The 20,722-nt window shown below is 38.5% G+C and overlaps 1 protein-coding gene across 13 annotated transcripts in view; it reads left to right on the top strand.

Moving 5' to 3' along the window:
* Positions 1-1,334: 1,334 nt before the first annotated feature.
* The window catches only part of DOCK7 (dedicator of cytokinesis 7), a 188,247-nt gene continuing 168,859 nt past the window's right edge, over positions 1,335-20,722 (top strand). For 3 of the 13 annotated variants that reach the window (XM_074334827.1, XM_074334826.1, XM_074334824.1), the window contains exon 1: positions 2,122-2,466. In XM_074334827.1, the coding sequence (XP_074190928.1) occupies positions 2,357-2,466 (110 nt within the window). In that variant the 5' untranslated portion in view covers positions 2,122-2,356. Of the gene's footprint in view, positions 1,583-2,104; positions 2,467-20,722 lie in introns of those variants that run through there. The other 10 variants (XM_074334829.1, XM_074334830.1, XM_074334825.1 and 7 more) reach the window with 7 other exon arrangements.

Here is a 20,722-nt window from a genome sequence, read left to right as displayed (position 1 = left end):
CAATCAAACTTGAGGGAGGACTGAATCTAGTTAACCTTTGTGTACTCTAGAACACCTATGGGGCTCTACACTTAGGTAGAAGCTACATATATATCCTCTTCGAATAGACTTTTTATTGGAATGAGCAGTTATACAAAATACATAAATGAAGTCTTCCACTGGTTAGAGTACTAGATAGGAAGTCATGGATCTGACTAATTGAGTCTGTGTCCTCTGACACAGTGTGTGACTCAGGCAAATGCAACCTAATGGCTGCATGCTACAGATTTTCCAACTATAAAAGGAAAACAAGTATCCAACGTACTTCACAAAGACACAGCGATAATAATAATACACATTAAATTCTTGTACTATTAAGGATGAAAGGTACTACAAGAAAACAAGATATTTTTTATTTTCACTACAACTTCAGTAATCAGCAAATATGCATTAGGAACCAAATAATCTACACACTATGGGATTACAACAGAATAATTAAACATGATTTCTGCTAGTCCCTATTTAATCGGATTTAATGGGCAAGATCAATTTGAGTGGTAAACAGAGATTATTTAATAGAATGTCAAAATGTTAAAGTACATTCGAGTTCATCTCGTTCAACATATGTAAGTGGAAAATGAGATTCCAAAGGGGGAAATAATAGACTCAGGAAGAGTATTACTAACGTGGAAACATTTGTCTTCAAAGAAACGGCCTGGGCTCTGATCAGGGTTTGAAACCATCTGTGTACCTGGGGCCAGTCGCTTAGCTTCTCTGAACCAATTTCCTTCTCTCTAAAATAGCAATTGATGGTAACTTACTTTAAAGAGCTGTTGTGAATTTTAAGTAGGATCGCGCACGTAAAACTTTAATCCAGTGCCTGGCTAAGCACCACAAGTCAACTATTATTATTGTTACTTCTGCAGGAGAAAGATCTTTTCTGGCTCTTTTTCTATAAGAAAAACCATTCATTCTCCAGGTCCCGTTCACAAGATGGTAACAGAACAGAAAGCTTTCAACGGCTCGGAGATGGGCGCTGCAGGAACACCAACCGAGCCATCCTGGGCGGCAGGGCACAGCCACACTCCGCAAAGCCCATCTTCCATTTCCTTTCCTTCCTTTTCGGGAAAGGGCGCCCCCAACACCCCCCCCCCCCCCCCCGCCGCCCGCGTTAGGTATCTTATTATCCTGCTTCGCTGGGTTGCTGGTCCCTCTTTGGCTTCTCTCTGCGTCCTATAGGTCGTGCGGGCCCAGCGGCAGAAAGGCGGCAAAGGCTGGAGTCTCGTTCCCTCCAAGCCCCATTCTTCCGCTTGGCTCGCGCCCGCCGCAGCGGCGTCGGGGAGCCTGGGTTCCCGCGGGGATTGACGCGCTGGGGGAGGAGCGGTTTCTCGCTGCGCGCCTCTCAGGAGCATTACGGCAGAGCTCGTTCCCGGCTCCGGCCGCCAGCCCCAGCCTCCCGAGTTCGGGGCTGGGACTGGCAGAGGCCGCGAGGGAGGGAGCGCGAGCGAGGAGGCTCGCGCCCGCCGGTCCGCGCCCAGACCGCTGCCGCCGCCTCCTCAGCAGCCATGGCCGAGCGTCGCGCCTTTGCCCAGAAGATCAGCAGGTAATCTCGGGCGTGGGACGCGCCGCCGTAGCCCGAGGAAGAGGCAGGGAGTCCTCCCGGGCCGGGCCTAGGAGGCGGGTGGGTGTGGCGACACGGACGCCGGGATCCCGCGGCCTGGCCCGCAGCTGGGCGGAGGGGCTCGTGGCAGCTGCCGGGGTCACCGAGGCCTCGCGCCGCCCTAGGCCCCCGGCCCTGAGCCCGCGCCCGCAGCCGAGCCTCTCGCTGGGGTACCTAGCGAGCCCTGGGCGCCCGCCTCCAACGGTTCCTCGGCGGCCCGGGCCTGGAGTTTTGCGGCTGCTTATTGAAGGGCGGGTGGGGGAGTTCGTCGGCCGGCCGATTGGCGCTTCCCAAATTCTTTGTGTCCCCACCCCCGGCGCCAGAGGAACCGCGGCGCTTCGCCACCCCCTCTCCCCGCCCACTCCCCGATTGCCCCCTGGAGGGTGCGGGGGTCCGCCCTCCTCTCCACCCCAACAAAAGGAGCGGCGCGCGCGGGGCTGCTGGCGGGTGCGAGGCCGCCCCTCCTTCACGCCTCCTCCTTGCCTGCCTGAGAAATCTGACAGGAGCCCTCTCTGCGCGGAGGAGCCCCATTCAGAGTGGGCTCGTGCACCCAGAATTTAAAAGGTGCACGAGCCCACTGGAAAGTTGATCGCTTGTGGTCTTCACCTTCCGTGGGCAGCTCCCGAATGTTGGACGGATTTTAGGTTGAAGCCTGATGTGAATGCCATGTGAATTTCAGTGTGCGCCGGTCTTGCTCACAGCGCGGAAGGAAGATGGATGATAATAGTCTTCTTTACACACTGTCCCCTTGACTCGCATTTTAGGAGTCTGGAAGTAAGGCAGCGATCAAAGTGGAGGTTTCCCAGCCTTTTACCTGTTCGTGATGGGTTGGTTTCCACCTTTGTCACCCTTCACAACTAAAAACTGAATTACGGCGGGGAGTCTAATAGTTGTAGAATTTTTTTTTTCTGTGAAATATACGAATGTAAGATACTAGACTTTTTGGTTTCAGTAAGGCCACATTTCCGTGAATTATGATGTCCCAAGAAAAGAAACAGTCACATGCATCTTTTGATAGTGGTATTTCTGTGGCTCTGAATCTTTTTAGTTTGCTAACCTTTCTTAAAGGTTTTTGGATCTACCAAACGGGTCCTTTCTTAGCCGCCCAAACTTCCATAGTGTTACTCTATTTTGGCTCGTTTTTAATTTAAAACTAACATCTCTTTGATTTAAACTTTGTGTTTATTTGTTTTTCTGTTGAGCTTTCAAACACGTATTTCATTTTCTCCTTAAGAGGCAAAATAGTGCTTAAAAGCATGGGCTCTAGTGTCAGACTGTGACGTTGGTTCAGATCCTTAGTTATTTTCTAACTTGATACCTTAGCCAAATTGTTTAAGCTCTCTTAAGTTTCACTTTCCTCATCTGGAAAATGGGTATAACAACAGTACCTACCTCATAGACTTGTAAACATTGTCGTAATTTGTGTAAAGTGTCTAGCATACTGCATGGCCTATATAGCTATTATTCAATACTTACAATAGAATGTCCTAGGGAGTTGTGATAGTTAATAGGAAATTACTATTATTATTTTGTTTTGTAAAACAACTGGGTCTTGTTTCTGAAGGCAATGCCATTTTAAAAAAAATGTATTGCTTGACACACATGCTTAGTATTCATTTCTCTTTAATGGAACCAAAAGTTCCTCTCTCAGAACAATGTGCTGATCAAGAAAATGCACATTAGGGAGTTAGATCTGAAATGTATACAATATCTGTTTACTACTTATGGAGTTCGACCTCAGATGTGCCAGAACAACACACACACACACACACACAGATGATCAGTTTTGAAAAAAAAAAAAAAAAAAAAGCCCCACAAAATTCAAATTAATATAGCCTTGTAAAGTTGTAAAGTTAAGTAAGGCAGTGAAATGAAGAAACATGCATTTATTGAAAGGATCCTTAGGAGGTAGACGAGGCAATGATTGGTAATTGATTGGATGTGGAAGGTGAGAAAGACTGAGGAGTTTGGGATGACCCCGGCTTTCTGACTTGGGCGACCAGGTGGAAGATGGAGGCAATCACTGAGGTAAGGGAGTACAGGAGAAAGAAGAGGTTTGAAGATTGGAAATGAGGTGGACTGGGGATGATTCCATTTTGGGCATGTTGATTTTGAGTTGTTCATGGTACATTCAAAGAGAAATGTCTACTGGGTTGTTGGTGTAAGTTTAAGAGACATTGGGCTGGAGACCTAGATGTGGGAGTCATCAGCAAGTTGATTGTAATTGAAGCCAGAGGAGTAGGTGAAATAGTTCAGGAGAAATCTGCAGACTTAATTTGGAGGGAAGACCAACGACAGAACTGCTACAAATGGTGAATTATTATCTGCTTATTGTGAATGAAAGATGCTTTCCTCCTTGTTGCCAAATAGGGCTGAATAATACTTATGAATAAATTCTTGTTCTGCTTCTTAGTTTCCTACAAGAGGAAGTATAGCACAAACGCTGGAGACAAACTGCCTGGGTTTGACATCCTAGCACTCCCTCATTGAATAAACTTGGGCAAGTTACTTCACCTCACTCCTGCCTCATTTTCCCTATCTATAAAATGGGGATAATAGTAGGGTCTACCTTATAGGATTGTTGTAAGGATTAAATAAATCAATACCCGTACAGTGCTTAGAGTAGTGCTTTTTACATAGGAAGTGATCAGTAGCTATTAACTATTTTTTATTATTATAGTATTTATTTATTTATTTTTTATTGGGGAACAGTGTGTTTCCAGGGCCCATCAGCTCCAAGTCGTTGTCCTTCAATCTAGTTGTGGAGGGCGCAGCTCACTGACCCTTGTGGGAATCAAACCGGCAACCCTGTTGTTCAGAGCTGGCGCTCTAACCAACTGAGCCATCCAGCCGCCCCCTATTATAGTATTTATTTATAATGTGGCTTAGAACCTTCTCTTGGAAGTGATAATCCTTTTTATGATGTGTATATATGAAATTTGTTGTTCTGTGAAAAGCCTGTTATTTGAATCTTCTCTCTTCTCTTTTCTCTCTCTCTCTAATGGTCAGAAACCTTTACTTTAAAAAGAATTATACTGATTTCTTTTCTGGCTTAGTTATTTCCCAATCCTTTGCATTTAGTGGTGTTATTTTTTGAAGCTTGTAGTTTGGTGATTTCTCCAAGCTCTTCATTCTTTATTACTGATCATACTACGACCTCAGTTCATCATAGAAAAGCAGCATGTGTGTGCATTTTTGTCCATAACGGGTATTGCCTCTTATCTCCCTACTTTTTGAGGACAAGGCACATGCATTTTCAACCTTTATAATCACCCCAGCATTTAGTAGGTACAATTTATGGAATGTGGATTGTAAATTAATGATCTGGGATTTTGTTTGGATTATTTTGTCCTGTCAGTAGATATTCAGCAGTAATGATGAACATTTGTGTATACTTAAAATACTTTTTACTACATTCTCATCTTCATAACCCAGAGAGGCAGAAGAACATAGTAAAAAAGAATATAGGCTGCAGGGCACATGGCACAGGTTGAAATCCTGCCTATAGGACAAAATAGCTATGTGATTCTGGCAGTTGATCGAACCCCTCAGTCTTGGTTTCCTCATCAGTAAACTAGGGATAAAAGCTGCCATAGGGTTAATGTGAGCATTCAATGAGTTAATACATGTAAAATATTTAGAACTATACCTGAAACATAATAACCATTCAAAAAAATGTTAGCTGCTGCTGTTATTCCTGTATTGTTTACTATTACTATTCGCATAATCCATAATCCCGATGAGGAATTGAGGCCTGCAGAGCATGAGATTATTTGGGGCTCAAATCCCAGTCCTTTGATTTTGAATCTTACATTCTTATTATTTGACTGTTTTCTTTCTGCAAAATATTTTCTGGAGTAGATCCACATTTTCTAACAGTGCCACTGTTAGCATCTTGAAAGTTACCCTTGCCTTCCTAGTCTTTCCTTTGTTAATTTGGTATCATTTTGTTGCCTAAGAAGCAGAATTTAATGAAAGGCTTTCATCAGATCTTTATTTCTGAGGAAAATCTTACATGAGTAGGAGTTCCTAGATATAGGCTTATTTATAAACTCAATTGTTTTTAGTCTTGAACCTGTTCATAACTGGCTGGATAGGTCCAGTCTTTCAATCTAGTTGGTTCAATTCATTATCTCAACTCCTGATCAAAGTAAATCCTTTCCAGTTAGTATCAGCTACTTCAGTGCTGCCTGTTTCCTCACTTTGGACACATATACCTCCCTGACCCTTTGTTGTACTCATCTCAACTCTGAATATCTAACCTATTTCTTGCTCCTAGCTGCAGAGTAGTGTCAGAAAGAGACTAGACCAGTCCAGAGTTGATCTTTTATTAATTAATGTTTTCTTGTTTGAAATGAGGTTTATTTCAAATCATCTCTTCTTTTCATCTTTGTTTCTCCACCCCATCTTTTACTTAAACGTTCATGACCATCTATGTGAGTTCTTCAATTTAACCTCGGCGTACTTCTGTCCCAATATGTTATTTAACCATCTTTCTCTAGAGCCTGAAAGGTGTCTTATTCCTAAAGTTTACCTATTTTATTATACTTTTTATCCCATACCTTGCCACCTTCCTCAGAATCTTGATCTCACAATTTTCTCTTTCCTGTCTAGAATCTTCCACCTATTCCTTTTTATGGATGTTTTCCTTAAACCATAAGATTTATTATGCCTTTCTCATCATAAAACAAAGAACCATTGAGTCTTCTGGCATTTCTAGCTGGCAACCAATCATTCCTTTTTCTTTTCTAGTCATATTTCTCACTTGTATGTGGTAAAAGCATGACTACTTCTTGCCTGGTCTCCTCCTCATCAGTCTTTGGACCATCTGGCTGTGCTTACTTTACTGTGGTATCTTATATGTACTTGAATGATAGAACTCTTGACGATTAGGAACCTTTGACTTTTTTCTTCATCACTGATTTCATGAGCTATTTATTGCTTGCTTGTTTTTAAAAAATTTCTCATGCTTATACCCCCACTTCACTTTCCGCCCAATTTTATACTCCTTTTCAGAGCTTTCTCATGGCTGGTCTAGGTCTTTTTATCTTCAATGCTTAGCACGGAGTCTGTGTAAACTGGACATATAAGAAGTGTTTGAATGAATGCCACCCTGCCACCTTGGAGCATCTTTCATTACTTCCCTTCTTGATGGCCACAGCAGGGTCACAGCTGATCTTTGTCTCTCCTCTATTTCAAATGTGTTGCAGAGGAAGTCTCCCTGAAATACAGCTTTTATTATGGCGTTCTTTTGTTCCAGTGTACACAGTGGCTTCCTATGGTGTTAAATCCAAACTCTTGCTTGCATTTGAAAGTCATCCATAATGTTGTAAAGATTTTGTAGGGTATCCGATGGACACTGGTCCCATTAGGGAGACCACCTCAGGGATGATGTAGATGCCTGATCACTGCACTGTACACCTGAAGCTGAACGATAATGAATGTCAACTACAATTTTATATATATATGGTTACAAGAAGCAGAGTACAGCATTAGGAATAGAGACAGTGGAAATGTAATGGCTGTGAGCGATATCAGAGGGGTAGTAGATTGGGGGAGGGGGGTTATCACTGTGTGAGGGATATAAATGATAAACGTCTATTACATTGTTTTGTACACCTGAAACTAACAAAAAATAAATAAAGTCATCCATAATCTGGTCCCTCCTGTTTTTTAATTCTCAAGCTTGCGTTTTGGGCCATTTCAATCATATGTTTTCACTGTACCCCCATAAATGCTCTGCTCATTTCCATCTTTATAACTCTCCTGGGTTTTTTGTTTGTTTGTTTTTTGTTTTGGTGTATCATTCCTCTTCTTTTCCACACTTTACCTTCTTCACACTATTCTAATCCACTGTTCTTACTTTTGACATAACCATTTCCTTGCTTTTCTTTTTTTTAGCATCTATGAATGAATCTCTAAGCAATATATATTTTTCTGTTTTTGAATTCATTTGAGTATAATCATATTGTATGTTTGTATGTGCTTTCCTGTCTTGCTTCTTTTGCTCAAAATTATATTTATATCTATGAGATTCATTGATGATATTGTGAGTAGTTGAAGTTCATTCATTTTCATTGCTTTATATTATTTCATTGTATAAATATACCACAATTTTCCATTCTACAGTAGATGGACATTTGGGTTTTTTTCCCAGTTTTTTACTATTAGAAACAATGTTCTGATGAAAATTTCTATACATGTATTCTGCTACACGTGTGCATGAGTTTCTCTACAGTATACCTGGGTGGGGAATTGTTGGGTCTTAGGTATTTTATTGCTTGTCATGGCAGTTTTATTTATCAAGTTTATTAGGCGATGCCAAACTGTTTTATGAGATAGTTGTAGAAATGTACACTCCCACAACAATATTGCTTTACATAGTTGCATCGCTTGGTTTGCCAACTTTTTCATTTTTGCCAATCTGGTGCGTCCATGATGCTATCTTATTGTAAAAATTTTAATTTGTATTTACTTGATTGCTGGTGAGATTGGGTTCTATTTTGTATGTTCATTGACCATTTGAATACTCTTTTGTAAATTGCCTATTTACATCTTTTGCCATTCTCTTTGTTTTTTCCCTTTGGATTCTGTCTTTTTCTTACTGATTTGTGTGAGTACTTTATATATTAGGTTGGTGCAAAAGTAGTTGCGGTTTTTGCAATTATTTTTAACCTTTTAAACCGCAATTACTTTTGCACCAACCTAATACATTCACTGTATAAGTCATTTATTGATTATATGTGTTACAAATGTCTTTTCCTACTCTTTTGTTTTTAATCCTTTTTATGGAATCTTTTCAAAACTAAATTCTCAGTTTTAATGTAATTTATCAGTCTTTTTTAATGGTTAGTACTTTTGGAGTCTTGTTCAAGAAATATTTTATTACCCTGAGGTCATTAAGAATTCATCTGTATTGTCAGAAACTTTGTAGTTGCCTCCTTTGTGTTTAGGCTTATATTCTACCTGGACTTGATATCTATATGGTGTGAATTTTTAATTTTTTTCAGAATGGATTATCCTTTCTCCATTGATCTGCCCTGCCCCCTCTATAATAGATTGTGTGTCCTTACTTGTGGGTTTTTTTTTCTGGGCTGTTTATTTTGTTCCACTGGTTTGGTTATATATATTTTCGCCAATTATAAATAATCTTAATTCTAATAAGTCTTGGAATTTGATAGAAAAACTCTACCACCTTTTAAAAAAGTGTCTTGGCTGCTCTTAGCCCTTTGATTTTCCATGTACATTTTAGAAAAACTCCCAAGTCCTATTAGAATTTGATTGGATTGCATTGGCTCTATCAATTGCGGGGTTGGGGAGGGGGGATGACATCCTTATAGTATTGAGTTTCCAATCTATGATCATGGTGTCTCTCTCCATTTATTTGTGTCTTTATATCGTACAGTGAAATTTTATAATTTTCTTTGTAAGGTTCTTACATATCTTTAGTTAGATTTATTGCCAGCTATATAACAATTTTGTATCCAGCTATATACCTTGCTAAAAATTCTTGTTAATTCTAAAAATGTATCTGTGGATTTATTTGTATTTTCTATGTAGACAATCACATCTTCTAGAAATCATGAATTTTTGTTTCTTTCTTTCCAAACCTTATAACTGATTTATTTTTTCTGTCTTGCTCTACAGGTTGTTACCTTGAATTACTGTGCAGATTATTATGATTTCTATTCAACATTTTATTAATATTGAACATCCTCATTTTGTTTATGATCTCAAAGAGAAAGCTTTCTACGTTTCACTTCATATGAAGCCTGCTGGTTGCTATAGGTTTTTAAGTCTGGGTTCCCTAGAAAACAAGAGACAGACCGGGATTAAGAACTGGGGCTTTATCTGGGAGGCATAATCCCAGGACATCAAAAGAGAAAAGGGAAGTGAGGCAGAGAAGGAAGGGAAACAATATAAAGTGATACCTATAGTGGTATTGCTTCCCAAAGAGCTAGAGAGATATTGTTGGCAGGTGTGCCGCACAGGATATCTTTTTATGGAGGAAGAGTTCCTCAGACCAGTAGATGGGGGTCTGGAAGGACAAGAAATTTATCTACCTGCTTTTTTTCCTGCACCCTATTTTCCATTAGTCAGTTCAATCTCCTCAGAGAGTTAACTCCTCTTAACTCCTGGGTTGCAACATTTGGACCCCTCTGGCAACCACTCTAGATGTCTCACTACGCCTCAGTGGCTTTTTGCAGAGGAGACTTTTTGGTTGCAAGTGACAGAAACTAAAATCAGATTAATTTGCACACAAAAAAGTGTTGACTCACATAACTGAGTACATTTGGTCTAAAGAGATACCGATGATGTCAGCAGGCCTCTTATCTTTGTGTCTTGAATAGATTTTCCACTGAGGGGTTACAATGAGAGTTGGCAGCCTTGGGCTCAAATCCTGCCCAGTTTAGTTCTGGCAGAAAAGATCCAGGAACTCAATTACTGGTCTGCCTTGGGTCACTTTCCTTCTTTGAACCAATTACTATCTTTAGGGATGTAGGGGACTCTGGCTAGTCCAGAGTCGCATGTCCTTTTCTATGGCTTGAGGGAGAGATGTGATTGTGTCAGACCCACCCAATCTCAAGGAATAAGGTCCTTACCAAAAAGAAGGGGTTCCTAACCAAAAGAAGGAGGGTGAGCTTGCTGGTCACACCCAAACAACAGATGTTCTTTAAAATTCGTGTTTTTAAATTGTTCAGCATCACTATAATTATTTCAGTATATAGCTATACAGTCAGCTGTGCCACCTGCTAAAATTTAAATGTAACTGGTGAAATGATGCCAGCTGTGGATTCCGTCCCTTCACCTTGTCAAGTTTAGCTCTGGCCTTAATGCCGACTCATAGCCCTCACAAGTAGTTATGCATCATTTGGACCCCTTTTTGTTTTTCATTTTTGTTTGTTTGTTTATTGCTTTCCTATGCTTCTTTCTGCATCTGTGCTCCTGCATCATGATGAACTCCTTTACTCCTATCAGCCACTTAATGATTCTCATAAACTTTGCTAAAAATGCAGGGATTGTGGTATGGGGCCTTAGGGTGCAAAACTTTCTTAGTGACTCCACTCCAGCTCTCACTCTTTTTCCTGTTACCCTCATTCTTACTCTGACAATTTCTTCGTCTTCACAGAATAGTCCCAACCATACCTAGGCTCTTTAAAAAAAAAAAAAAAGACTTTATTGAGGTAAACTTTATATACCATAAAATTAACTTATTGTGCCATTCAGTGGTTTTTAGTAAATTTACAGAGTTGGGAAGCCATCAGCTAGTTCAGTTTTAGAGCATTTCCATCACCCCCCATAATCCCTTGTGACAATTTACAGTCATTCCCTATTCCCACCCCCAAGCCCCAGGCAACCACTAATACATTGTCTCTCTCTAGAGTTGCCTTTTTTGAACATTTCACGTAGATTGAATCATTCAATATGTGTCCCTTATGTCTGGCTCCTTTCATGATTCATCCATGTTGTAGCGTGTATCCATACTTTCCTCCTTTTTATGACTGAATAATATTTCATTGCTTGTATAGAGCACATATTGTTTATCAATCCACCAGTTGATGGACATGTAGGTTGTTTCTACCTTTTGGCTACTGTGAATAGTGCTGCTATGAGCAGTCATATACTGCTTTTTTTGGAACACCTGTTTTCAATTCTGTGGGTATATTCTTAGGAGTGGAATTTGCTGGGTCATGTGGTAATTTTATGTTTAATTTTTTGAGGAACTGCCAAACTGTTCCATAGCAACTATTCCATTTTACGTTCCCACCAGCAATGTGTGAGTGTTCTGATTCCTTTTTGATTATAGACATTCTAATGAGTGTGAAGTAGGCATTTCATTGTGGTTTTGATTTGCATTTTCTTAATGATTAGTGATGTTTTTCTTGTGCTCATTGGCTATTCACATATCATCTTTGGTGAAATATCTACTCAAATTATTTGCTCACTTTTAAATTGGATTATTTAATCTTGTTTTTGAGTTGTAAGAGTCCTTTATATGTTCTGGATGCAAGGCCTTTATTAGATATATGATTTACAAATATTATTTCCCTGTCTGGTTTGTTTTTTCATTTTCTTAATGGTGAATTTTGAAGCACATTTTTTAATTGTAATGAAGTTCAATTCATCAATTTTTTTTCTTTTATGGATAATGATTTTGGTGTTGTAGCTAAGGCTGCTTAATTCATGGTCAAGAAGATTTCCTTCTCTGTTTTCATCCGTAGGTTTTTATAGTTTTAGCCCTTACATTTAGGTTTATGATCCATGTTGCATTAATTTTTGTGCATGATGTGAGATGAACGTCTAGTTCATTTTTTTGCGTGGGAGTGTTCAGTTGTCGCAGCAGTATTGAAAAGACGGTCCGTGTCTCATTGAATTGTCTTGGTACATTTGTCAAAAATCAGTTGACCATAAGTGTAAGAGTTTATGTCTTGACACTCAATTCTGTTTCATTGATCTGTATGTCTGTCCTTATACCAGTCCCACTTTGTCCTGATTACTGTAACTCTATAGTAAATTTTGAAATCTGGAAGTGTAAGTTCTCAACTTTTAACTTCTTTTTCAAAATCGTTTTGCCTATCCTGGATTTTTTTTTTATTCTCATAAATATTGTAGGATCCATATCAATATAAATTTTGCCAATTTCTGCAAAAATCCTCTTGGGATTTTGATAGGGATTGTGTTGAGTCTATAGATTAGTTTGGGGAGAATTCCCATCTGAACAATATTGAGTCTTCAAATTTACGAACACAGAGCTCTCTCTTCAATTATTTAGATCTTACTTGATTTCTCTCAGCAACGTTAAAGTTTTCAGTGTGTAAGTCTTATACTCTTTTGTTAAATCTATTTGTAGGTATTTTATAGTTTCTGATATCATGAATGGATTTAAAAATTATTTTTGGTTTGTTTGTTGCTAGTATATAGAAATACAATTGATTTTTGAATGTTGAACTTATATTTTCTGACCTTGCTGAAGTCATTTATTAGTTTTCATATTTTTTGTGAATTCCTTAGGATTTTCTGCATACAGGATCATGTTGTCTGTGAATATAGTTTTATTTCTTCCTTCACAACCTGGATGCCTTTAAATTCTTTTTTTCCTTCCCTCCGTTTCCTATCGCAACGATTAGAACCTGCAGTATAGTGTTGAATAGAAGTGGTGAGAGGAGACATCCTTGCTTTCTTCCCATTCTAAGGAGGAAAGAAAGCATTCAGACTGTCAGCATTAAGAATGCTGTTGCTTGTAGACAGGTGCTGTAGGAAGGGGAAGGAGGGGACAAAGATTTGAGAAGTATTTAAGAGTTTGAGCTGGACTTAGCAATTAAGTGTATACAGTTTATACCAAGATACAATTTGTACATTTGTGGGTAAGAAGGTTCTGGCTTTATTTTTATGAACTAGGATGGAATTGAAGATAAATTTATCTCCTTTTGAAGGATTAACTTTTTACCTTATAGTCCTCTTTCCCCCAAACTCCCCCCCCCACCAGTTTTCTTTTTAGTGTCAATTTTAGATGTGTTAATTTTTCTAAATGCTAGATTTTTAAATCCTTTTTCTCTATAGTTGTAATTTAATATGTTCCATGAATTAGGGAGCTATATTATTACCATGTTTTAGTTGAAGAAATTTAGATACAGTGAAATGCTATATAGATCAGAGTGATGGAGAACATCTAAGTCTTTTTAATACAGTGCTTTCTAAATCTTTGACTTAAATGTTATCCCAAAATAGTGTCAGATGGGATGGATACATGAGTCATCTGACATCTTTTTTTTATCCTTCCCCAAAATGCACTGTCTTAAATGTTGCAGTGTATTATATAGAAGTACTATTTCTGTTCTGTTTCACAAATGAACTCGTATGTGTTTTCATTTTCTTGAGCCTTTGGTGGTTATTGGTCCACTCTGGAGCTAAATTCATAAAGAATTTAACACAGGCTAACTTACAAGTGACACAAAGGCCGTGACTCAGAGGGAGTTTCATTTATGATCCATTTCCCTGAAAGGTAGGAAATGGATCATAACAGTGGCTGCAGTCATTGTAGTGTTTCTGTTAATATATTAGTTTATATATACAGTAGACATGTTCTTTTCTTTTTTCTTTTTTAAACTTTTATTTATTTTAAGTGTGTTTTTCCAGGACCCATCAGCCTCAAGTCAAGTAGTTGTTTCAATCTAGTTGTGGAGGGCGCAGCTCACAGTGGCTCATGCGGCGATCGAACCAGCAACCCTGGTGTTATGAGCACCGCGCTCTAGCCAACTGGCCACCCCCTAGACATTTTCAGTGGGCATATTTAACTGACCTCAGAGGCTAGGTTTTGAAGAATGGAGAAATCATTAATATGAACTCTAGCTAGAATCATTTACCTTTGTAAACTTGCTTCCATGGAAAGAGGCCTTAGGAGCTTTATAGATCTGAATTCAAACCCTGACTCTACCTTTCATAAGCTTGAGAAAGTTATTTATTTTTAAACTTTATCTAAACATATCTATTTTTCTGATTATAAAATAATATATGGTGCTACAGAAAATTTAGAAATACAAAAGGCCCAAAAGGGAAAATAGAAATCACTCATAATTTTTGATATAGACAAAAATCTGCCCTCATGCAGTTTATATTCCAGTGGTAATCTTTGCCAAAACTAGACACAGTCTAAATGTCTACTAATAGAGACTAGCTTGATATTTCCCAGTTTATCTATGTCATGGACTCTATAGCATATAAAAAGGAGAGCAGTGGTTAAAAGTGGGGCCTCTTAAATTCAGATTTTTGTGTTATTCCTTGTTGGTTAAATGACCTTAATCTCTTGAAACTTCAATATCTTAATATAGTGCCTACTTCATGGGTTTTTTTTTTTTTTAATGTTAAATAAATGAGGTGGAACAAATGTAACATTTTGCACATTGTCTGGAACATTGTAAGTGCTCGATAAATATTGCTAGACCATTATTATTCTTATCTGCTGATATGGAAAGATTTTCAAGATATTAAATGTATAATGGAAGATATCAAGACAACGTTATTGTATATATACCACGTCTTTATCCAATCATCTGTTGAAAGACACTTTGGTTGTTTCCATGTCTTGGCCACTATAAATAAAACTTCAGTGAACATCGGAGCACATATAGAGGGTGCCAAAAAAAAGTATACACATTTTAAGAAAGGAAAAAACTATAAAAATTGTAATACTCAATATATACCGATAACAAAAGATGAATACAAGTCATGTGTATACATTTTTTTGGCACCCCCGGTATATCTTTACAGATAAATGTTTTCAGATTTTTGGGGTAGATACCCAGGAGAGGTATTGCTGGGTCTTATGGTAATTCTATTTGTAATTTTTTGAGGAACCTCCACACTGCCTTCCATATGTGGGATATAAAACTGAAAGCAACAAAGGAACAAGACAAACAAATGAAACAAAAACTCATAGACACAGACAATAGTGCAGTGGTTACCAAAGAGAAGGGGGATGGGGGTGATAGAAGAGGGTAAACGGGGTCAAATATATGGTGATAGAAAGAGAACTGACTCTGGGTGGTGAACACACAATGTGATTTATAGATGATGTATTATAGAATTGTACACCTGAAATCTATGTAACTTTACTAACCAGTGTCACCCCAATAAACTTTAATTAAAAAAAAAAGTTATTATATGATGTTATATGTGAACATTAAAAAATAAGGATTTGAGGGCTGGCCCGGTGGTCCAGGTGGTTAGAGCTCCATGCTCCTAACTCCGAAGGCTGCCGGTTCGATTCCCACATGGGCCAGTGGGCTCTCAACCACAAGGTTGCCAGTTCAACTCTTCGAGTCCCACAAGGGATGGTGGGGGCTTCGCCCCCTGCAACTAGTAACTGCAACTGGACCTGGAGCTGAGCTGCACCCTCCACAACTAAGACTTGAAAGGACAACAACTTGAAGCTGAACGGCATCCTCCACAACTAAGATTGAAAGGACAAAAACTTGACTTGGAAAAAACTTTCTGGAAGTACACACTGTTCCCCAATAAAGTCCTGTTCCCCTTCCCCAATAAAATCTTTAAAAAAAAAAAAAAGGATTTCTTATATATATGCTAAGGTATACACATCTTTTTTCTTGAATACCTAAGATAAAATGAAGTGGTTACATTTGGGGACCAGGACTGGGGATTGGAGGTGGCAGAGAGCTATACCTTTTGTTTTTTACCTTTTCGTGAAGTTTGAATTTTTTAATGCCATGTACAACATATTCTTTCTATTTATTTATTTATTTATTTATTTATTTATTTATTTTTAAAGATTTTATTGGGGAAGGAAAACAGGACTTTTTGTTGGGGAATAGTGTGTACTTCCAGGACTTTTTTCCAAGTCAAGTTGTTGTCCTTTCAATCTTAGTGTGGAGGGTGCAGCTCAGCTCCAGTTGCCGTTGCTAGTTGCAGGGGGCACAGCCCACCATCCTTTGTGGGAGACGAACTGGCAACCTTGTGGTTGAGAGGACGCGCTCCAACCAACTGAGCCATCCGGGAGGCAGCTCAGCTCAAGGTGCCGTGTTCAATCTTAGTTGCAGGGGGCGGAGCCCACCATCCCTTGCGGGACTCGAGGAGTTGAACCGGCAACCTTGTGGTTGAGAGCCACTGGCCCATGTGGGAATCAAACCGGCAGGCAGCCTTCGGAATTAGGAGCATGGAGCTCTAACAGCCTGAGCCACCGGGCCGGCCCTTTTTATTTAGTTTTTGAAGATGTCTCCTTTCTCAAGTTGCTTTCTTTGTCTTTTCTCCATATTGAAAAATCTTTCCTCTACTTCTTGTATTAACTTCATCTGCATAATTGTGGAGCTTGAAAGTAGTTCTGGAACGAGGCCTTTGCAGATATGTTAAAGATATATTAGAAACTACTTTGAGATATGTAAACATATTATATATCTTGTTAAAAAATTGTTTAAAAAAAGTTTCAGTAGTTTTTTACCTTACTAGTTAACACAATGGGATAATAATGATATCAGTTAGGCTTGTAAAGAAAAGGTTATACATTTAGAAATCTTCTGTGGATTGAAATCCCCCCCACCCCAAAAATATTTACTTGACTATTTGACAGTAATAGATAAAATGGCATACTTTCTTGTCCCTTTCCAATCCATTTGAAACCAATACTTATAGATAGTTTACTCTAAAAAGTATTTATGAAGTTCACATACTAGGTAGTCTGTAAATTCATTCTTATTACCTATCCACTTTTCTCTTTCTCCACTCTTATACCTGTCTCTCGATATTTCTTTCTCCCTCTCCCTCCTTCCCTCTTTCTGTCCTTCCCTCCTGGAAGCTCACATCAGTTCCATTTTAGCATTCTTACCGAACTGCTTTTTTTTGGGAGAGGAACTATGAGTTTCTTTTTATCCCATTTTTCCACTGTAGCTTTGTAAACATTTTTTAAGCACCCAGTATGTTCTAGGCACTCTGCTAGAGGGTGCAAAGGTAAATAAGATAAAGGCCCACTTTTTAATTGCTTAGTTCCTTGCAGGGAAATAGGTAAATACAGAGGATGCCAAAAATGTATACACATTTTAAGAAAGGAAAATTGTGTTCAAGTTATACCCATAACAAAAAATGAATACAAATCACGTTTGACTTCTGCAATTACAAGAGGTGCTCAAAGTGGTTACCATCAGCATCCAGACACTTCTGATTACGGCGAACTACTGCTTGAGCAACATTGACTGAAGTGTCCACTTGTATACAATTTTTGGCACCCCCGGCAGATTTCAAAACAATTTGATAGATGCCACGATTAAAGTATTGTTCAGTTATCGTAATGAGATAGTTCTTGATAGAAAGGGCCACCAGACAGAGTTAAAGAATATACATTTTCTTTAATGGCAGAAATTAACCTGATTTAAGACATTTGTACAAAATAAGAGACAGCGTAACATAACTCCAGTCAGAAGTGAAGTTTCCTTGTTCTTCCTAATTCCTCAAGGAGGTTGCAAAGGTGCCTCTGAAGAGTGAGAGAGTGCCAGGCCTGAGAAGACAAAATCTTGATACTTCACTGTACCTTCCCCCCCACACCAAATTTTATATTTGAAGGTTGCATCATTACTGTTGCAGAAAAACCGACTTTACAATTTCTGTGCTTCTTTTAAAGAGAATGTTTATGAAGGGGCTTTCCGAAAGCAGTCAGGCTAGTCTGCTGCCTGGCTGAGCTAGCCTCCTAGAAGCTCCATTTCTTTGAATGTATATGGATAAACACGGAGTGCTTACAAAGCACAGAGGAGTATCTAACCTGAGTGAAACAGAACAAATCATCAGGCAGGGCTTTATAGAGTCCGGGATGTATCTCTTGAAGAGTATTTGCCTCATCTGTACTTCATATTTAACTTGCTAGTTTTGCCCATTAAGGCAAAGTAATAATAACTGAAGAGTTTTAAGCCAAATTACAAACATCATTTGCGTCTATAAAATATAAGGACATTTTTCTGCATTACTGTAATACTGTTTTCACACATTAAAAAAAAAACAAACACAGTAATTCTTAATTATGTAATACTTTGTGTTCTAATTTCTCATTATGTCCAGAAATTTTTTTTATAGCTGGTCTGTTCAAACCAGGATCTAAGAACCATTCCTTGTATTTGGTCATATCTAAGACTTTTTTTTCCCTTTAAATAGACTTTATTTTTTACTATTAAGTCCTTTTTATGCTAAAGCTTAGCTCACTGCCTGCCTGCCTCCTTCTTTCCCTCCTTCCCTCCCTTCCTTCCCTCCTTCCTTCTTCCCTCTCCCCTTCTCTCCCCCTTCCCCTCTCCCCCTCCCATTTTTGCCCCCTCCCCCCTCCTCCCTCCCTTCCTCACTTTCTCTCTCACATTGACTTATTGAAGAGACTTGACATACAGAATAACCTGCCTTCTGGTATTAGTTTGATTGTTTCCTGGGTATTAACTTGTTACATTGTTGTCTGTATTTCCTGTAAACTGTAGATATGTTAGATGTACAGGTTTGATTCAATTCAGGTTAAACGTTTTTGGCACAAATACTTAGTAGGTGATATAATGTTGTGTTACTTTATTATTTTCTTTATTTTGCTTCTCTTTATACCGATGGTAGAACTCTGATTCAACCCATCAATCACCAGTCTTCAACTTGGACAGTCACAGCAGTGGAGTATCAGCTGTTCTTGTCCTTTTTCTTTTGGGGATTTTTAAGCTAGCCCTTTTTTGCCTTGTCTTTGATATACTTACCCTTACCTGGTATATTCCGTGGTATATTATCTTACTCTTCACTTCTTCACTGACTTCTATCTTAGATATAAACAATGCCAGTTCCAAAAGATCTTGTTCTCTTGTTTGACATATTACATTGCAGATATTTTTTGGTGACCTTATAGGAGTAGCTCAACTAAACACTTTTATTTTAGTGTAAACTCTCCTTACTCACTTTTACTCATGCTTTACCTCTGGCCCCATGAAGAATGACTAGAGATAAGAGAGGGACAGATGAGTCATTAGAAATCATGATTGGATGGGGCATCTGAAAGTGGAAGGAAGTTAGAGGAAAGGCTAAACACAACATAATTTTCTCTCAGGATGTGGGTTCTTTGTTGGTTATTTCCAACATCCTATGGTGAATGGCCTTAGAGAGTGCTTTATTTTGTGAAAACTCTAATACATATTGACATAGTGAGGGAGTTGGTGGAAAAGGAGAGAGTTGATAAAGAGAGAAATAGGTCAAATATTGGATCGTGTTCTTTTGGGAGGGGAAGAAGATATTCTCTTATCATTTAGGAGCACAAGTAATTATGGGATTTTTGACCTACTCTTCTTTCCACTTTCCAGTTGATATTAATAGCTTATTAGAACTAAAAAAGACTTCTTATATTGCTTCACTACTATATGAGCTATCACTAAGTATAGGAAAAGTTGTTATCAGAAAAAGTAATCTATGATAAAGAATTTTAACTGTTATCAGGAACTATATTCGTCACATGTCTTGTCTTCCATGCTTTGGACTATAATATGGTTAAGAGGTACTGTTTTTATTTGGGAAAATTTCCTCACTACCATTTAATGAAATCTTTTCATGTAGAGGATCTCAGTATAAGGATATTCCTTGTCTGGGTTGCAGATATTTTTATTGCTATTATAGCTCAGTTTGGAAATGGTTCTTATTTTCAATTACTGATTTTCTTTTTTGGGGAAATTATATCATGTAGGAATAAGACATATTTGTAACATGGGGATTATCTTTAGTATGTCTGTTACTAAACAAAAAATTGTCTCTTTCTGAAGTAGTCATATTTATTTTAAGTTTTTTAACATCTGAAATCAGAGTGCGTCTTCCAATTAATTGGTAGTGTGATGGTTAATTGGCAAGGTTTTTCTTTTTTAGCTGTGCATGACTGAATGGCACCTGTCAACAATTAGTGACATGATTAATTTGATGAAATACAGCAGTTTCCAATTCTGATTACTCATGCTTTGCCCCAGAAGCAGTGAGATAGTGCTGAGGTTGGTAGATTGAGTTGAGTAGCAGCACGGGGGAAGGTAGACATAGAAACTTGTTCTTTGTCTCTGTTTTTAAAGGCTTTGTCATATTCTCACATGTCTTGACGAAAGGATCAGGAGGCTATAAGGTCTTTAAACTAAACATATTAATAATAATGAATGCTCACAACATACAGATTCTATTAAAAGGCCTAAGGGGAGTCCTGCACTGAAATGAATGTTTCTGTCTTTTCACATCCAGAAGCTTTACAGAATTTGCCCTTTGCCTTCTCGATCTGTGTTATGCCGTTCAAATATTTTATTCCTTCTCTAGTTTTCATCTCTAACCTCTAGTCATTTTCTTCATGCTCATTTTTTTCTTCCCTTTTCTGTTCTGTATTAGCCTTGTTGATTTATTTACTTACTTTTTAATTAATAGAGTTTTTTGGGGAGCAGTTTTAGGTTTAAAGAAAAATGAGTAGAAAGTACAGAGTTCCCATATATGCTCCTCCACCGAGTTTCTTCTGTTGACCTCTTGCATTCGTGTGGTCCATTTGTGGTAATTGATGAGCCAATATTGATACGTATTATTATTAACTAAGTGCATAGATTACATTACGCT

The sequence above is a fragment of the Rhinolophus sinicus genome, linkage group LG06, assembly GCF_036562045.2.
Source record: "Rhinolophus sinicus isolate RSC01 linkage group LG06, ASM3656204v1, whole genome shotgun sequence".
Lineage (NCBI taxonomy): Eukaryota > Metazoa > Chordata > Mammalia > Chiroptera > Rhinolophidae > Rhinolophus > Rhinolophus sinicus.
This window is presented reverse-complemented; position numbering and strand designations above follow the sequence as displayed.